General features: G+C 37.2%; 1 protein-coding gene and 1 long non-coding RNA gene across 2 annotated transcripts; one reads left to right on the forward strand and one right to left on the reverse strand.

Moving 5' to 3' along the window:
* Nucleotides 1-5,357: 5,357 nt before the first annotated feature.
* Nucleotides 5,358-6,485, forward strand: LOC136813554 (uncharacterized). Its single transcript, XR_010847499.1, has 2 exons — nucleotides 5,358-5,456; nucleotides 5,586-6,485. It is a non-coding gene; the product is annotated as an uncharacterized lncRNA (long non-coding RNA).
* Nucleotides 6,486-7,067: 582 nt separating this feature from the next.
* Nucleotides 7,068-11,544, reverse strand: LOC136813553 (uncharacterized). Its single transcript, XM_067070060.1, has 3 exons — nucleotides 10,673-11,544; nucleotides 8,928-10,204; nucleotides 7,068-8,035 (listed from the first exon to the last, which is right to left on the reverse strand). Exons 1-3 carry the CDS (start codon nucleotides 11,425-11,427, stop codon nucleotides 7,959-7,961), a joined length of 2,109 nt encoding a protein of 702 aa, XP_066926161.1. The 5' UTR covers nucleotides 11,428-11,544; the 3' UTR covers nucleotides 7,068-7,958.
* Between the last annotated feature and the right edge of the window lie 7,479 nt (nucleotides 11,545-19,023).

Consider the following 19,023-nt stretch of genomic DNA (forward strand, 5'->3'; position numbering starts at 1 on the left):
TAGACGGTTTTGGTCATCATCATCTGAGCAGGAGGTGGGAGTGCATGTTTGGTTTTGTTTAGCTTCTTCAAATGGTTGTTTTTCTTGCTTTTTGTCGGTTTTTTCGTTCATGTTTTTGATTTTGCTAAATTTCAACCATTTTTGAAGAACTACACAAAATGCGTGTTGACTAACTGACGTCAAATAAATACTGAACTGTTTTGAAATATATTCTCAATTTAATTTTGATAGAAATAAATCTAAATCTGAGCGAGCAGTTTTTCCGTTCATTAGCGTTTCTTCACAAAGGTACAATGGTGGACATAATATATAGAAAAAGGGGAATTCCCAATAAAATTGATGTCACAAGATGTCTCATGGCAGTTAATATGACACAGAAAGAAACTTTGATAAGCATTGAAAATTTAATGAAACACACACAAGAACTTTCTTTCTATAGAAGTGGTACGACTCGATACTTTTTTCCGGACACCCTGTAGTACGTGATGCGATTCTTGTATCAGAATTTTTTAATGCAAGAGTTTCGAACAAAGTAACTTTTATAGTAGTACGAATACAATGTTTTTTTTAACATTGCAATAAGATTCATCTGATCAATATGGAAATACATGCTCTCCATCTCAGATGTGTTTTTAAGTTGTTTTAGATAATTACATCTAATAAGGCTTATAGTAATTTACGGAATAAAATTCCGCCTTTTAATTTACGGAATTTTATTCCGCAAATTACTAATCTACGGAATACATTGATATCTCTTGAACCAATAAAGGTATATTGTTAAAACTTCACACATGTCTTTATAATGGATCAATGCTGCTACATGCCAAATTTGGGAATATGAAACCTACGTAAACCGTAATTACGGCCAATAAAACATTTAGTGCCGTACTGATTACAAAGATTCCGCAAATTACTAATCTACGGAATTCTAAAATAACTTTCGAACCGTTGTATATCTTAAAACGAAATTTGGCACGTATCTTAGTATCCGTATGACTCTGCTTCATGCCAAAAATCAGCTCTGTAGTACTTTGTTGACGGGAGTTACATGAGAAAAACGTAAAATCACGTAATCATCCTATAACCGTTCACCACCAAAACTTAGAACTGCTCTAATTCGAGGAGAAATTGGACCAACTAGCCCATATTTGGTGTGATCACGTAAGGTATATATAAAAGTCCTCTCTAAAAAAATTGAATCCCTTACACGACGTGGGAAGAAGATACGTAAGAAAAACGTAATGTGACGTAGTGCAAAAATACAAGTCTGCGTATCTATGGAACGAATATGTTTCACAACAAGGAAATTGGCACAAGGTAGCCCCTTCGTGACAAAAGCTCACATGAAAAATTTCAGACCAATACAATGACGTCATCGAGAGTTACGTTGAAATTCCGCAAATTACTAATCTACGGAATTCTCAAATAACTTTCGAACCGTTATATATAATGCAGCGAAAATTGGCACGTGTGTTAGTATCTAAAAGACGCTGCTTCACGCCAAAAATCAGATCTGTGGTACCTTGTTGACGGGAGTTACGTGAGAAAAACGTAATTCGACGTAGTGCAAAAATACCAGTCTCCGTATTTCCACAACCAATAAGTCTCACAACATGAAAATTTGCACAGGGTAGCCCCTTTGTGATAAAAACTCACAAGCCAAATTTCAGATCAATACAAAGACGTCATCGGGAGTTACGTTGAAATTCCGCAAATTACTAATCTGCGGAATAATATTCCGCAAATTACTAATCTACGGAATTCTAAAATAACTTTCGAACCGTTGTATATCTTAAAACGAAATTCGGCACGTATCTTAGTATCCGTATGACTCTGCTTCATGCTAAAAATTAGCTCTGTAGTACTTTGTTGACGGGAGTTACATAAGAAAAACGTAAAATCACGTAATCATCCTATAACCGTTCACCACCAAAACTTAGAACTGCTCTAATTCGAGGAGAAATTGGACCAACTAGCTCATATTTGGTGTGATCACGTAAGGTATATATAAAAGTCCTCTCTAAAAAAATTAAATCCCTTACCCGACGTGGGAAGAAGATACGTAAGAAAAACGTAATGTGACGTAGTGCAAAAATACAAGTCTGCGTATCTATGGAGCGAATATGTTTCACAACAAGGAAATTGGCACAAGGTAGCCCCTTTGTGACAAAAGGTCACATGAAAAATTTCAGACCAATACAATGACGTCATCGAGAGTTACGTTGAAATTCCGCAAATTACTAATCTGCGGAATAAAATTCCGCAAATTACTAATCTACGGAATTCTCAAATAACTTTCGAACCGTTATATATAATGCAGCGAAATTTGGCACGTGTGTTAGTATCTAAAAGACGCTGCTTCACGCCAAAAATCAGATCTGTGGTACCTTGTTGACGGGAGTTACGTGAGAAAAACGTAATTCGACGTAGTGCAAAAATACCAGTCTCCGTATTTCCACAACCAATAAGTCTCACAACATGAAAATTTGCACAGGGTAGCCCCTTTGTGATAAAAACTCACAAGCCAAATTTCAGATCAATACAAAGACGTCATCGGGAGTTACGTTGAAATTCCGCAAATTACTAATCTGCAGAATAATATTCCGCAAATTACTAATCTACGGAATATTCAAATAACTCTCGAACCGTTGTATATCTTATAACGAAATTTGGCACGTATCTTAGTATTCGTATGACTCTGCTTCATGCCAAAAATCAGCTCTGTAGTACTTTGTTGACGGGAGTTACATAAGAAAAACGTAAAATCACGTAATCATCCTATAACCGTTCACCACCAAAACTTAGAACTGCTCTAATTCGAGGAGAAATTGGACCAACTAGCCCATATTTGGTGTGATCACGTAAGGTATATATAAAAGTCCTCTCTAAAAAAATTAAATCCCTTACCCGACGTGGGAAGAAGATACGTAAGAAAAACGTAATGTGACGTAGTGCAAAAATACAAGTCTGCGTATCTATGGAACGAATATGTTTCACAACAAGGTAATTGGCACAAGGTAGCCCCTTTGTGACAAAAGCTCACATGAAAAATTTCAGACCAATACAATGACGTCATCGAGAGTTACGTTGAAATTCCGCAAATTACTAATCTACGGAATTCTCAAATAACTTTCGAACCGTTATATATAATGCAGCGAAATTTGGCACGTGTGTTAGTATCTGAAAGACGCTGCTTCACGCCAAAAATCAGATCTGTGGTACTTTGTTGACGGGAGTTACGTAAGAAAAACGTAAAATCACGTAATCATCCTATAACCGTTCACCACCAAAACTTAGAACTGCTCTAATTCGAGGAGAAATTGGACCAAGTAGCCCAAATTTGGTGTGATCACGTAAGGTATATATAAAAGTCCTCTCTAAAAAAATTAATTCCCTTACCCGACGTGGGAAGAAGATACGTAAGAAAAACGTAATGTGTAGTGCAAAATACAAGTCTGCATATCTATGGAACGAATATGTTTAACAAGAAGAAAATTTGCACAAGGTATGGCACGTGTGTTATCATCTAAAAGACGCAGCTTCATGCCAAAAATCAGATCTGTGGAACCTTGTTGACGGGAGTTACGTAAGAAAAACGTAATTCGACGTAGTGCAAAAATACCAGTCTCCGTATTTTCACAACCAATAAGTCTCACAACATGAAAATTTGCACAGGGAAGTCCCTTTGTGATAGAAATCACAAGCCAGATTTTAGACCAATACGAAGACGGTATCGGAGACGTGATACAAGTCTCTTACTAAGGGACCCAACACAGACACGCTTCATTTTTGAGAAAAAAAAGCTTGAATTTTTTTTTAATAATAATTTTATGGCCTAAATAGTTATCTACAGATCAAAGTTTTGCATCGAAACTGTCGATAGATGGGTGTTTCCTTTTAGGGATTGAAGTATAACTTATTAAAGGTGGATTAATTTTCGCGTGGATTTTGTTTTGCGGATCGAGAATATAAAATTTTGCTAATCGTACTTTTTTTCGTTTTCTCATTTCCCTAGGGGTTAGCCAATTTTAGGTTCGAAAATTAATCCATGCGAAATTTTATCCATTTTAAGGTCAAAATCTGAATTAGCATACTAAAAAATTCTTTCACTTTATATAAGCTGTTACATCGGTCTCAATAGGAAAGAAATTATAAAATAATTTCTGTAAGGTATGATATTGTAGGGTATTAGATCGTTTGTGATACGGAGTGCTTTAAAAATATCTTAATGGATGGGATAACTGTTCCCTTATACTTTTACTACCTTCCGAAGGAACTAGGGAGTGACACAGAAATATGCGATTACGGTATATTGTCGTGTTGCTCAAGGCTGATCATACCTGAGCTAATGACAACAAAATTTATATTTAAAAGTTTTTCCCGGATATCGGCCTGACTTACCGCTGGAAGGTAAGGAGACGGGTTGGTACCCTTTGTAGTTCCTGGGTCAAAGCTCAACGGAGTGGACACGAATTTAGTTCATTATAAGTACTCAATATTAAAACACGATACCAACAATAAAATCCAAATAAATATATATAAAAAGTGTCTGTAAAATATCCACGTCTGGATGCGCCGTTCACTGCAGATTATTACGACTTGGGTTTTATTTCACTCTGCAAAGATCCCCAACTCCGCAGTCTTTTCCTTCTCTGGGTTTAACTCAGCAATGCCAATAAATCTAATACATAATTTCTCTTCCTGGGCCGTACCGCTCGGTGGCCAATAAATCATTTTGACACCGTCGACCAGCTCCTTCGGAGTCCGGTGGGCGAGTGTTCTTTTTTGTAAAACGAAAATGTTCTTTTGAAATCAAAGTCTTTAATAATTTACACACATTCATATTTTTGTAGCTTCTTTCTAGATTCTAGATTATTCTTTAGTTTCTTCACCATGACAACATGTCAATCATGCATGTCTTTGAAAACATTGACAATCAATTTTTTTAAGAAATATATTACGTACAGCGTAAACATTATTTCTCTGGTCTGAACAACTTAATAAACAAAATATTATGTTATAAATGATATGCGGGGTTGACGATCAGAAACTGTAACTTTTCAAGAAATTGTCAACTTCAAGATTCTTCTATTAACCTTTTCAGCCCGGCAGACGTGTATACACGTCGAGCATACGTTCCGGCAGACGTGTATACACGTCTTTTTGACATAGTGATCTTCTAAGCTATATTTCTCCCATTGGCTTCTTTGCTAGCCGTAGAAGTAAAGAAAAACGGAAAGTAGAGGTTCTAAGCTTTCTTTTGATATATGGTGATGTAATGTTTTGATCACGTGGTGAGGCAGCAGATTTCGTAGAAAAAGTAGAGAAAAACACTGAATCAAGATGGCGACCAAGAAATGGGTTTTTCCACTTACTGCTAAAGCTCTTGGATTTTTTGACTGGTTTAGGCCACTTTTCTTCATGGAAACATTGTTTTTATAATGGCAAAACATCCAGTAAGTATGTCCTATATTTTTTTTTTGTTTTAGCATAAAAATTCCATTTATTTGTCATTTTGACCACTTTTCCCGACAAACCATAGGCGGGTCGACCCAAACTTACAGTACTTTTTACTTTTTCTTCAGGTTGGAGCATGGAAAGTTGACAAATCCAATGCAAAAGTGTTTTCTGCACCTCATATATTTCAAAGGAGCACCAAAGAATTTGAAAAGCCTGGATTTATGTTGAATTGCACTACTTCTTTCACTCCTCTCCAAGCACCAGCGACGATCGATCGATCCCCGAAATTCTTGGCTCATAACGATGTCCTGATTACAGCTTATATGGATCAAAATGATAGCAGGAACCACATAACAGCCACATGGAATTATTATGATGACATTTAGCATCCCTTATGGTCAAAAGAGACCAGATTTGATAGCAATGAGTTTGCCTCAAAAGGCTTACGGTTTTTGGAAACTTTGCAACTGTCGCCGACTATGCCATCTAGTTTCACGGTAGCCGATACCCTTCAAAGCTTCAGGAGCTAAGAATACTGACTGAAAGTGTTGCTTAGATAGTTGGGAAATACTTTTTCACCATTTTTGATGTTGTAGCTGCTTCTAGAAACAGATTATCATCAAAATACTTCAAAATTGTATGTATTGGATTTTTTTAGCCGAAAATCGTGATTTTTGGCAAAAGTGACCGATATTTGGGCGGCTGGTGTGACACATACAGATTTTTCTGGATGCTGATTTTTGGTATATTACTTCACAATGATGTATAGATTGATAAATAGCCAAAGACAGATTTTTTAATTAACTTCCCCCCACTTTTTTTTGCTCTAGAAGTGCAAAATGCAGAAAAAGTGACATTACCGCAAAACGTGAAAAAAAACTGTGGTTTACGTGATGCTACCATTTTTGTTGGAATATTCTATTTGGATTGGTACCTGGTCTAAAAGTTGTAGAATTTAATTAGCTTTTCAGGGATACCTTACTTTTTTTCTAAAGATTCCTAGTTCTTGAGTTATGATAAAATAACTGAACATGTCTATTTTCTGAAAAAATGTTGCGCGCTGACAGCGTGAAAATTTAAAAAGTTGCGCGCTGGAAAGGTTAAACAAGAGCATTTTAGAATTATAAAATGGTAGCAGATTCTTTAACTGATAGAACTTTCATGATATACCCCCAAACAAATGTCAATTGAAAATCTACCTGGTTAGGAAACGGTGTATATTTACAGATATCTTACAAAGTAACTGGAAAATCTTCTCGTACCCCCGATAAAATCCAGACGATTCCAGGGCTAATCTCCTCATCAATCAAAAATAGTTATTAGGCATGGGGACTACTAGGTTGAGCCAATCTTTTCTCTGAAGCCATGGCAGTGAAGAAAATAATTCACTTAGCTTGGTGACATTGTCAACTCAAATGCAATGACTTTTCCAATTTTATTGGCTACATTTTGATCACGTGATGAACAGCGATGGGCAAAAAATGTCATCATCGAAATTCAAAGCAGCCCGACAAGCAAACTAAGCAACGTAAACCAGGTTTGTTATTCAATGGACACGGCTGGATCCTATGCTAATATTTTCAGTGTGGAACTCAATTGGCTTTTTGAAATTCGATCGAGTATTGAGAGTTATTTCTAGCTACCTCAATTAGAAAGAAGACTCTGGAATGTAAAGGTTAACACCATTGGAAACCCCAATAAAAAAATACTGACTTCAATGGAAAAGCTAATGTATGTTTAAGCCAGGCCTTAGCAGCGCCGGTTAGTTTTCAAGGAGAATAGTAACAAAACACATGCCAATGTCTTTCCGACTATGGTCGGATGCATTAAGAGGGTAAAGTAACGTCTAAGATCATATTCAGATGTTACGATTATTCGTATCGTTCCGGTATGGCTTCCGTTACTGACCGAGAGTGTTTATATTGGTTTTGGAACGTTTTGGAGCAAGAGAACGGAGCAGTTTTGTTCCGATCAATATAGTGGAGCAAAAACGTTTCGATCTGTTATGTTATGCTTTGGAATGTCTTCTTTTTTTGAAGTTTCAAATTTTGATATTCACACAGTGTTTCGGAATCATTTCGATTCGGAACAATACGAAACCATTTTAGTTCGGAAAAATACGGAACCGTAATGTTTGAACATGGTTTAGATATGCCGTAGCGGGAACATAGTCAATATAAAAATCCCCGGTCTAGAAAGCTTTTGTTTAATTCTTTTGTAAACAGTTAGAGCTTGCGTTCGCAAATCGACTTGTTTTGCATACTTTTTGATCATGTGATTAGAAATAAGACCAATCCCAAAAGTAGTATTTTGTAACGTGATAAAAAAGTATGCAAATCGCAACTTGCATTTTATTCATAACAAAGGAAAATTTGACAAAAAACTAAAACAATACATTGACCTAGACCAGGGTTTTTTATAATGACTATGGCGGGAAGATTTAAATTCAAACATAATTCCTTTTAAATATTAATGTTCTCGAAGGTGATGATAATATTCTATTCGGACATTGACGATTCATCTGACGCCCCATCCTGCACTTTGTCCGATGCTTTGTCGACATTTGTAACGCCCCCTACAAATAAAAGAAAAAAAGTTTCGTTTAAAAAAACTAAACAAATCCGAATTCCACCAAAATATTTTCACAGGCAATATATATTTCTCAAATTAACTGATTCTCGAATTTTTAATACCCTACATGATTTTTTATAAGCATACAAACATTTGAAGACAGGCTAAGAGATGTTCTGAAAAATGCTAAAAAGGATGCTTGAACTCAAGCAAAACTACAGGGAAATTCCGTAAATCCGTAAAACCCGAGCCAAAGACAGGAAAAATCAGGAAAATATATTTTTCGTAGGCTCGAGTTAATGCTTATCATCGGCTTAAATTGCTGCCATAATGAGCCTTGATATGCTTATGTGCAATGCTTACATCAAAAAACGTGTATTTCACAAGAAGTAAATTTCGCAGATGACTATATTTATACTGCATTGTATTTTTAGGATTTTCATGCCTTTTTACATCTAAACTGCGCATGCTGATTGCTGGAATAGGTTTTTAAATCATCTTTAATCTCAACTAACATATAGTGGTCTTTGGACATTCCGCTATCTTTGGGACTGAATTTTGCAATCTACAACCAAAGTCGGGACTTAAGCAAAATTTACCCCCTCAAAATTACATCTAACATAAAGTTTAGCAGTACTTCATTTTATTATAAATGTGGTCCAGCTTTGATTAGTAAGCAATACATTCTGACGAGGACGTGTTGAACATTTGTCAATTCAGTAAGATAGAATAATTACAGTGAGGTTAACAATGATTTTTCTATATATAGAGTACGAAGGTTTTTCTAAAACGCTAATCAGGCAAGTAGGTCGGAAAATTGTAAGATGAATCATGAGGAATTTTTCTCAATTTAGATTTCGCCCCGTTCTCTTCCAAACACACTTTTAAGCAGTTACCTTGGCAGTGAAATTCTCTGTAAAGGATCTTGAAATGCTCCGGGAATAAAGCTTTCTCGTCAACAGGGTCGATTGACATCATCCCCTTCCAGAAGTAGGGGAATCGCTGAAGGATGCACTTTCTTTTTGCACAATAAAACTTTCTTGCAAGGACGTACGTTAGGATTGGTGGACCACCATCAGGATTAGGACGATAGTAGTATTCCCGGTGTTTAACAACAATGTCGGAGCCAATCTTCACCTTTTTCCCTGTTGGGAAATGCATCCTGCATTGCTCGCATTTGACGGCACGCTTACATTCTTCATTTCCCAACCGGTGAATGGTGAATGGCTCGTTATTGTGCCAAAACTCCTTGAAATCCATTTCTTTTTCCTCATCGACTTGAGGATCAAAATCTGTTTTCAGGTGGGTGATTGGGTGCGATTTTATGTTGTTTTTTCCATGCCGTTTCTTTTTTTCATGCGGTTTCTTTCCACCACGCTTCGGAACATTAACCACCTTCGCAGGGTCGACTTTAAACTCCTCCAAGAATCTATTCAAGGTATCATTATAAGCATGGAATGCAATGACGTGACAGCACAGACCTTTAAAGCCGAATTCTGAACAGTCACATTTCCCGTTGATGCCCACAATGGCGTTGCTATCGTAGCCCGAAATAGATGTAACACCAGAAACCAGTTTTTCTACTCTTCCTTGAGCGATGATAAATTCAGCATCCGTCCAAGGTTTTTCAAGAGTAGAAATTGGGAGATCAGCCAACTGACAGGCTTCATTCAATGTTAGAAGTATTGCACCTTTGAATTTATGGGATCTATTGGGTGCTGCGCCAGAAAGGAGCTTCTTAATTGTTGCATCCTGCTGGGCATTGGACATTTTATTCCATTCAGAAATTCGAACGGATTTTTCGGGACAAGCAAGACGATAAATGCCCATATTGTATATAGCCTGTATCAAGTCATCTTCTTGAGCTTTGAACACCTGCCTCTCAACTTTGTCCAAAAATGAAATCACATCTACTGCATTCTTTGAAATTGCTTCTTGGACGACCAAATTTATGGCTTCAACAGGGTTGTTACTGTACTTGTTTGGCGGGTTACCAAGTCCAGCAGACTCACGAACATTTCGAAGCATGCACTTTTTCATCGTTTCCTTTAAGGGGCGAGACCTACCAGTTGCGGTTTCAACCCAATTCACAAAGTAGTCTGGCCATCTTTTCTTCATCAAATCATATTTTTGCTCAAACTCTTCTTCTTGTGCATCAACCAGTCCTTCAAATCTGTAATGTAAATAAAAGTTACTTTGATAGGATTAAATTTTAAAGGAGCAAATGAATCGTTTATTTTGCTCATGTTTCTCGTTGTCTCGTGTTTTAGTGGCCCTATTCTACCATGCTACTAGTACCAAGAAGCTGTCCATCAATGTTGTTGCGATTTTTTCTATTTCTTATTGTATTAGACTTCAGGTAGGTCCATTCAGCATGTAGCTTGTTTAGGTGAGTTTGAAATCACCCAAATTTAATCATCTGTTCAAAAAATTAGCTATAATCACTGTTCTTAAATACTGGATTTAACGAATGGCATGCCCAGCGAAACCTTTTGAATATAAGATCAAGACAGAGTAGATCGTTCCATGATTGCGGACGCCTTGAACAGCCAGCTGTTCCTAAACAGTTATGTTTAGTGATCCTTTTTACATCACCCATTTCAAATGTAGATTTCTTCATAAAAAAAGTTTTAAAGCATACCTTGTACCATGTGCATCTTCGTATCCTAGAATATCGTTGACTATTGTTCTTATTTCGTTATTTGGTAGCTTCGATTTCAAAAAACGTCCGATATCATTGTCGATATGGTTGAAGCATCTTAAATGGATGGAAGCATCCGCTGTTTCAGTTATTGGAAATGCTGATTCAAAAGCTTTCTCGATAGCTACTTCGCCGTCGGTACCATAAATCAGTTTATTTGGGGTTGTCGTTCTGATCCCTTCCGCCAAAAAGCTGTAATCTTCTGTCTCTTTTCTGTAAGTTATAGCGAGAGCTGCGACAACCGTTGGATGTTTTGTTGGGTCGTCTTCAAGCACCACTGCAGGATGTTTCAGAGTACAAGGTGTCACATAAAACGGCCCACACTTATACGTCATATCGATCCCCAGCTGGCTTTTTGGGTTGGATGTTCGGCAAAATGTATTTATGTATCCTAATGTAGAATCTGTGCCAGCAAAGACTTTTGGATTCACATGTTCTTCAGGATTTGTGTCATAGTGAACTTTCTTCACAAACCTTCCACCAGACAACATCATCAAAAGTTTCGAAAAATCGGTGTTTTTTACCCTTCCAGTATTTCTATGTTTTGGCTTGTCAAGACCTTTGGATGCATTGTAAACTTGCGTTCGGTTTCTGGGAAGTTTCGCTGGATTGGTGAAATTTAATACACCCCCATTTTCTTCTCGTAACTCTTGGACGGTGTTTTTCGGTGTCTTGAAGCAGACTTTCTTTTTCATTGCTTCAAGCGTAGTAGGGAATGTACGCACGTAGACTTCATGTTTTCGTCTCTTTCTGTTTCCGTGGCATCTCCCGAAAACGTTAAAGGTTGGTTTGGGTAAACCTTCTGGAATTACACAGTTATATGTTATAATCGTATCTGGGGGGGGTTGTGAGACCCTGGTGCACTAAATTACGTTCTCACGTGGACAGATCTTATTGGTGCCAAATGCTGCATTATATATAACGGTTCGAAAGTTATTTGAGAATTCCGTAGATTAGTAATTTGCGGAATTTTATTCCGCAGATTAGTAATTTGCGGAATTTCAACGTAACTCTCGATGACGTCATTGTATTGGTCTGAAATTTTTCATGTGAGCTTTTGTCACAAAGGGGCTACCTTGTGCCAATTTCCTTGTTGTGAAACATATTCGTTCCATAGATACGCAGACTTGTATTTTTGCACTACGTCACATTACGTTTTTCTTACGTATCTTCTTCCCACGTCGGGTAAGGGATTTAATTTTTTTAGAGAGGACTTTTATATATACCTTACGTGATCACACCAAATATGGGCTAGTTGGTCCAATTTCTCCTCGAATTAGAGCAGTTCTAAGTTTTGGTGGTGAACGGTTATAGGATGATTACGTGATTTTACGTTTTTCTTATGTAACTCCCGTCAACAAAGTACTACAGAGCTGATTTTTGGCATGAAGCAGAGTCATACGAATACTAAGATACGTGCCGAATTTCTTTTTAAGATAAACAACGGTTCGAGAGTTATTTGAATATTCCGTAGATTAGTAATTTGCGGAATATTATTCCGCAGATTAGTAATTTGCGGAATTTCAACGTAACTCCCGATGACGTCTTTGTATTGATCTGAAATTTGGCTTGTGAGTTTTTATCACAAAGGGGCTACCCTGTGCAAATTTTCATGTTGTGAGACTTATTGGTTGTGGAAATACGGAGACTGGTATTTTTGCACTACGTCGAATTACGTTTTTCTCACGTAACTCCCGTCAACAAGGTACCACAGATCTGATTTTTGGCGTGAAGCAGCGTCTTTTAGATACTAACACACGTGCCAAATTTCGTTGCATTATATATAACGGTTCGAAAGTTATTTGAGAATTCCGTAGATTAGTAATTTGCGGAATTTTATTCCGCAGATTAGTAATTTGCGGAATTTCAACGTAACTCTCGATGACGTCATTGTATTGGTCTGAAATTTTTCATGTGAGCTTTTGTCACAAAGGGGCTACCTTGTGCCAATTTCCTTGTTGTGAAACATATTCGTTCCATAGATACGCAGACTTGTATTTTTGCACTACGTCACATTACGTTTTTCTTACGTATCTTCTTCCCACGTCGGGTAAGGGATTTAATTTTTTTAGAGAGGACTTTTATATATACCTTACGTGATCACACCAAATATGGGCTAGTTGGTCCAATTTCTCCTCGAATTAGAGCAGTTCTAAGTTTTGGTGGTGAACGGTTATAGGATGGTTACGTGATTTTACGTTTTTCTTATGTAACTCCCGTCAACAAAGTACTGCAGAGCTGATTTTTGGCATGAAGCAGAGTCATACGGATACTAAGATACGTGCCAAATTTCGTTTTAAGATATACAACGGTTCGAAAGTTATTTTAGAATTCCGTAGATTAGTAATTTGCGGAATATTATTCCGCAGATTAGTAATTTGCGGAATTTCAACGTAACTCCCGATGACGTCTTTGTATTGATCTGAAATTTTGCTTGTGAGTTTTTATCACAAAGGGGCTACCCTGTGCAAATTTTCATGTTGTGAAACTTATTGGTTGCGGAAATACGGAGACTGGTATTTTTGCACTACGTCGAATTACGTTTTTCTCACGTAACTCCCGTCAACAAGGTACCACAGATCTGATTTTTGGCGTGAAGCAGCGTCTTTTAGATACTAACACACGTGCCAAATTTCGCTGCATTATATATAACGGTTCGAAAGTTATTTGAGAATTCCGTAGATTAGTAATTTGCGGAATTTTATTCCGCAGATTAGTAATTTGCGGAATTTCAACGTAACTCTCGATGACGTCATTGTATTGGTCTGAAATTTTTCATGTGAGCTTTTGTCACAAAGGGGGCTACCTTTTGCAATTTCCTTGTTGTGAAACATATTCGTTCCATAGATACGCAGACTTGTATTTTGCACTACGTCACATTACGTTTTTCTTACGTATCTTCTTCCCACGTCGGTTAGGGGATTTAATTTTTTAGAGAGGACTTTTATATATACCTTACGTGATCACACCAAATATGGGCTAGTTGGTCCAATTTCTCCTCGAATTAGAGCAGTTCTAAGTTTTGGTGGTGAACGGTTATAGGATGGTTACGTGATTTTACGTTTTTCTTATGTAACTCCCGTCAACAAAGTACTACAGAGCTGATTTTTGGCATGAAGCAGAGTCATACAGATACTAAGATACGTGCCGAATTTCGTTTTAAGATATACAACGGTTCGAAAGTTATTTTAGAATTCCGTAGATTAGTAATTTGCGGAATATTATTCCGCAGATTAGTAATTTGCGGAATTTCAACGTAACTCCCGATGATGTCTTTGTATTGATCTGAAATTTTGCTTGTGAGTTTTTATCACAAAGGGGCTACCCTGTGCGAATTTTCATGTTGTGAAACTTATTGGTTGCGGAAAACGGAGACTGGTATTTTTGCACTACGTCGAATTACGTTTTTCTCACGTAACTCCCGTCAACAAAGTACCACAGATCTGATTTTTGGCGTGAAGCAGCGTCTTTTAGATACTAACACACGTGCCAAATTTCGCTGCATTATATATAACGGTTCGAAAGTTATTTGAGAATTCCGTAGATTAGTAATTTGCGGAATTTTATTCCGCAGATTAGTAATTTGCGGAATTTCAACGTAACTCTCGATGACGTCATTGTATTGGTCTGAAATTTTTCATGTGAGCTTTTGTCACAAAGGGGCTACCTTGTGCCAATTTCCTTGTTGTGAAACATATTCGTTCCATAGATACGCAGACTTGTATTTTTGCACTACGTCACATTACGTTTTTCTTACGTATCTTCTTCCCACGTCGGGTAAGGGAATTAATTTTTTTAGAGAGGACTTTTATATATACCTTACGTGATCACACAAAATTTGGGTTAGTTGGTCCAATTTCTCCTCGAATTAGAGCAGTTCTAAGTTTTGGTGGTGAACGGTTATAGGATGATTACGTGATTTTACGTTTTTCTTATGTAACTCCCGTCAACAAAGTACTACAGAGCTGATTTTTGGCATGAAGCGCAGAGTCATACGAATACTAAGATACGTGCCAAATTTCGTTTTAAGATATACAACGGTTCGAGAGTTATTTGAATATTCCGTAGATTAGTAATTTGCGGAATATTATTCCGCAGATTAGTAATTTGCGGAATTTCAACGTAACTCCCGATGACGTCTTTGTATTGATCTGAAATTTGGCTTGTGAGTTTTTATCACAAAGGGGCTACCCTGTGCAAATTTTTCATGTTGTGAAACTTATTGGTTGCGGAAATACGGAGACTGGTATTTTTGCACTACGTCGAATTACGTTTTTCTCACGTAACTCCCGTCAACAAGGTACCACAGATCTGATTTTTGGCGTGAAGCAGCGTCTTTTAGATACTAACACACGTGCCAAATTTCGCTGCATTATATATAACGGTTCGAAAGTTATTTGAGAATTCCGTAGATTAGTAATTTGCGGAATTTTATTCCGCAGATTAGTAATTTGCGGAATTTCAACGTAACTCTCGATGACGTCATTGTATTGGTCTGAAATTTTTCATGTGAGCTTTTGTCACAAAGGGGCTACCTTGTTGCCAAATTTCCTTGTTGTGAAAACATATTCGTTCCATAGATATGCAGACTTGTATTTTTGCACTACGTCACATTACGTTTTTCTTACGTATCTTCTTCCCACGTCGGGTGGGGGATTTAAATTTTTTAGAGAGGACTTTTATATATACCTTACGTGATCAAACCAAATTTGGGCTAAGTTGGTCCAATTTCTCCTCGAATTAGAGCAGTTCTAAGTTTTGGTGGTGAACGGTTATAGGATGATTACGTGATTTTACGTTTTTCTTATGTAACTCCCGTCAACAAAGTACTACAGAGCTGATTTTTGGCATGAAGCAGAGTCATACGAATACTAAGATACGTGCCAAATTTCGTTATAAGATATACAACGGTTCGAGAGTTATTTGAATATTCCGTAGATTAGTAATTTGCGGAATATTATTCCGCAGATTAGTAATTTGCGGAATTTCAACGTAACTCCCGATGACGTCTTTGTATTGATCTGAAATTTTGCTTGTGAGTTTTTATCACAAAGGGGCTACCCTGTGCAAATTTTCATGTTGTGAAACTTATTGGTTGCGGAAAACGGAGACTGGTATTTTTGCACTACGTCGAATTACGTTTTTCTCACGTAACTCCCGTCAACAAGGTACCACAGATCTGATTTTTGGCGTGAAGCAGCGTCTTTTAGATACTAACACACGTGCCAAATTTCGCTGCATTATATATAACGGTTCGAAAGTTATTTGAGAATTCCGTAGATTAGTAATTTGCGGAATTTTATTCCGCAGATTAGTAATTTGCGGAATTTCAACGTAACTCTCGATGACGTCATTGTATTGGTCTGAAATTTTTCATGTGAGCTTTTGTCACAAAGGGGCTACCTTGTGCCAATTTCCTTGTTGTGAAACATATTCGTTCCATAGATACGCAGACTTGTATTTTTGCACTACGTCACATTACGTTTTTCTTACGTATCTTCTTCCCACGTCGGGTAAGGGAATTAATTTTTTTAGAGAGGACTTTTATATATACCTTACGTGATCACACCAAATTTGGGTTAGTTGGTCCAATTTCTCCTCGAATTAGAGCAGTTCTAAGTTTTGGTGGTGAACGGTTATAGGATGATTACGTGATTTTACGTTTTTCTTATGTAACTCCCGTCAACAAAGTACTACAGAGCTGATTTTTGGCATGAAGCAGAGTCATACAAATACTAAGATACGTGCCAAATTTCGTTATAAGATATACAACGGTTCGAGAGTTATTTGAATATTCCGTAGATTAGTAATTATATCGGAATATTATTCCGCAGATTAGTAATTTGCGGAATTTCAACGTAACTCCCGATGACGTCTTTGTATTGATCTGAAATTTGGCTTGTGAGTTTTTATCACAAAGGGGCTACCCTGTGCAAATTTTCATGTTGTGAGACTTATTGGTTGTGGAAATACGGAGACTGGTATTTTTTTGCACTACGTCGAATTACGTTTTTCTCACGTAACTCCCGTCAACAAGGTACCACAGATCTGATTTTTGGCGTGAAGCAGCGTCTTTTAGATACTAACACACGTGCCAAATTTCGCTGCATTATATATAACGGTTCGAAAGTTATTTGAGAATTCCGTAGATTAGTAATTTGCGGAATTTTATTCCGCAGATTAGTAATTTGCGGAATTTCAACGTAACTCTCGATGACGTCATTGTATTGGTCTGAAATTTTTCATGTGAGCTTTTGTCACGAAGGGGCTACCATGTGCCAATTTCCTTGTTGTGAAACATATTCGTTCCATAGATACGCAGACTTGTATTTTTGCACTACGTCACATTACGTTTTTCTTACGTATCTTCTTCCCACGTCGGGTAAGGGATTTAATTTTTTTAGAGAGGACTTTTATATATACCTTACGTGATCACACCAAATATGGGCTAGTTGGTCCAATTTCTCCTCGAATTAGAGCAGTTCTAAGTTTTGGTGGTGAACGGTTATAGGATGATTACGTGATTTTACGTTTTTCTTATGTAACTCCCGTCAACAAAGTACTACAGAGCTGATTTTTGGCATGAAGCAGAGTCATACGGATACTAAGATACGTGCCAAATTTCGTTTTAAGATATACAACGGTTCGAAAGTTATTTTAGAATTCCGTAGATTAGTAATTTGCGGAATATTATTCCGCAGATTAGTAATTTGCGGAATTTCAACGTAACTCCCGATGACGTCTTTGTATTGATCTGAAATTTTGCTTGTGAGTTTTTATCACAAAGGGGCTACCCTGTGCAAATTTTCATGTTGTGAGACTTATTGGTTGTGGAAATACGGAGACTGGTATTTTTGCACTACGTCGAATTACGTTTTTCTCACGTTACTCCCGTCAACAAGGTACCAAAGATCTGATTTTTGGCGTGAAGCAGCGTCTTTTAGATACTAACACACGTGCCAAATTTCGCTGCATTTATATATATAACGGTTAGAAAGTTATTTGAGAATTCCGTAGATTAGTAATTTGCGGAATTTTATTCCGCAGATTAGTAATTTGCGGAATTTCAACGTAACTCTCGATGACGTCATTGTATTGGTCTGAAATTTTTCATGTGAGCTTTTGTCACAAAGGGGCTACCTTGTGCCAATTTCCTTGTTGTGAAACATATTCGTTCCATAGATACGCAGACTTGTATTTTTGCACTACGTCACATTACGTTTTTCTTACGTATCTTCTTCCCACGTCGGGTAAGGGATTTAATTTTTTTAGAGAGGACTTTATATATACCCTTGATCACACCAAATATGGGCTAGTTGGTCCAATTTCTCCTCGATTAGAGCAAATCTAAGTTTTGGTGTTGTGAACGGTTATAGGATGATTACGTGATTTTACGTTTTTTTATGTAACTCCCGTCAACAAAGTACTACAGAGCTGATTTTTGGCATGAAGCAGAGTCATACGATACTAAGATACGTGCCGAATTTTTTTTAAGATAAACAAGGTTCGAGAGTTATTTGAATATTCCGTATAGATTAGTAATTTGCGGAATATTATTCCGCAGATTAGTAATTTGCGGAATTTCAACGTAACTCCCGATGACGTCTTTGTATTGATCTGAAATTTTGCTTGTGAGTTTTCCACAAAGGGGCTACCCTGTGCAAATTTTCATGTTGTGAGACTTATTGGTTGTGGAAAATACGGAGACTGGTATTTTTGCACTACGTCGAATTACGTTTTTCTCACGTAACTCCCGTCAACAAGGTACACAGATCTGATTTTGGCGTGAAGCAGCGTCTTTTAGATACTAACACACGTGCCAATTTTCGCTGCATTATATATAACGGTCGAAAGTTATTTGAGAATCCGTAGATTAGTAATTTGCGAATAATTTCAACGTAACTCTCGATGACGTCATGTATTGGTTCTGAAATTTTTCATGTGAGCTTTTGTCACGAAGGGGCTACCTTGTGCCAATTTCCTTGTTGTGAAACATATTCGTTCCATAGATACGCAGACTTGTATTTTTGCACTACGTCACATTACGTTTTTCTTACGTATCTTCTTCCCACGTCGTGTAAGGGATTCAATTTTTTTAGAGAGGACTTTTATATATACCTTACGTGATCACACCAAATATGGGCTAGTTGGTCCAATTTCTCCTCGAATTAGAGCAGTTCTAAGTTTTGGTGGTGAACGGTTATAGGATGATTACGTGATTTTACGTTTTTCTTATGTAACTCCCGTCAACAAAGTACTCAGAGCTATTTTTGGCATGAAGCAGAGTCATA

The sequence above is a fragment of the Clytia hemisphaerica genome, unplaced genomic scaffold (genome assembly GCF_902728285.1).
Source record: "Clytia hemisphaerica strain Z4C2 unplaced genomic scaffold, Clytia hemisphaerica genome assembly, whole genome shotgun sequence".
Lineage (NCBI taxonomy): Eukaryota > Metazoa > Cnidaria > Hydrozoa > Leptothecata > Clytiidae > Clytia > Clytia hemisphaerica.

Coding starts and splice junctions, on each gene's coding strand:
- LOC136813553 (XM_067070060.1), bottom strand. CDS start 11,427: ATGAAAAAGAAAGTCTGCTTCAAGACACCGAAAAACACCGTCCAAGAG. Junction 10,205..10,672: donor GAAGATGCACATGGTACAAG/GTATGCTTTAAA, acceptor TTTACATTACAG/ATTTGAAGGACTGGTTGATG. Junction 8,036..8,927: donor CAGAGAATTTCACTGCCAAG/GTAACTGCTTAA, acceptor TTTTATTTGTAG/GGGGCGTTACAAATGTCGAC.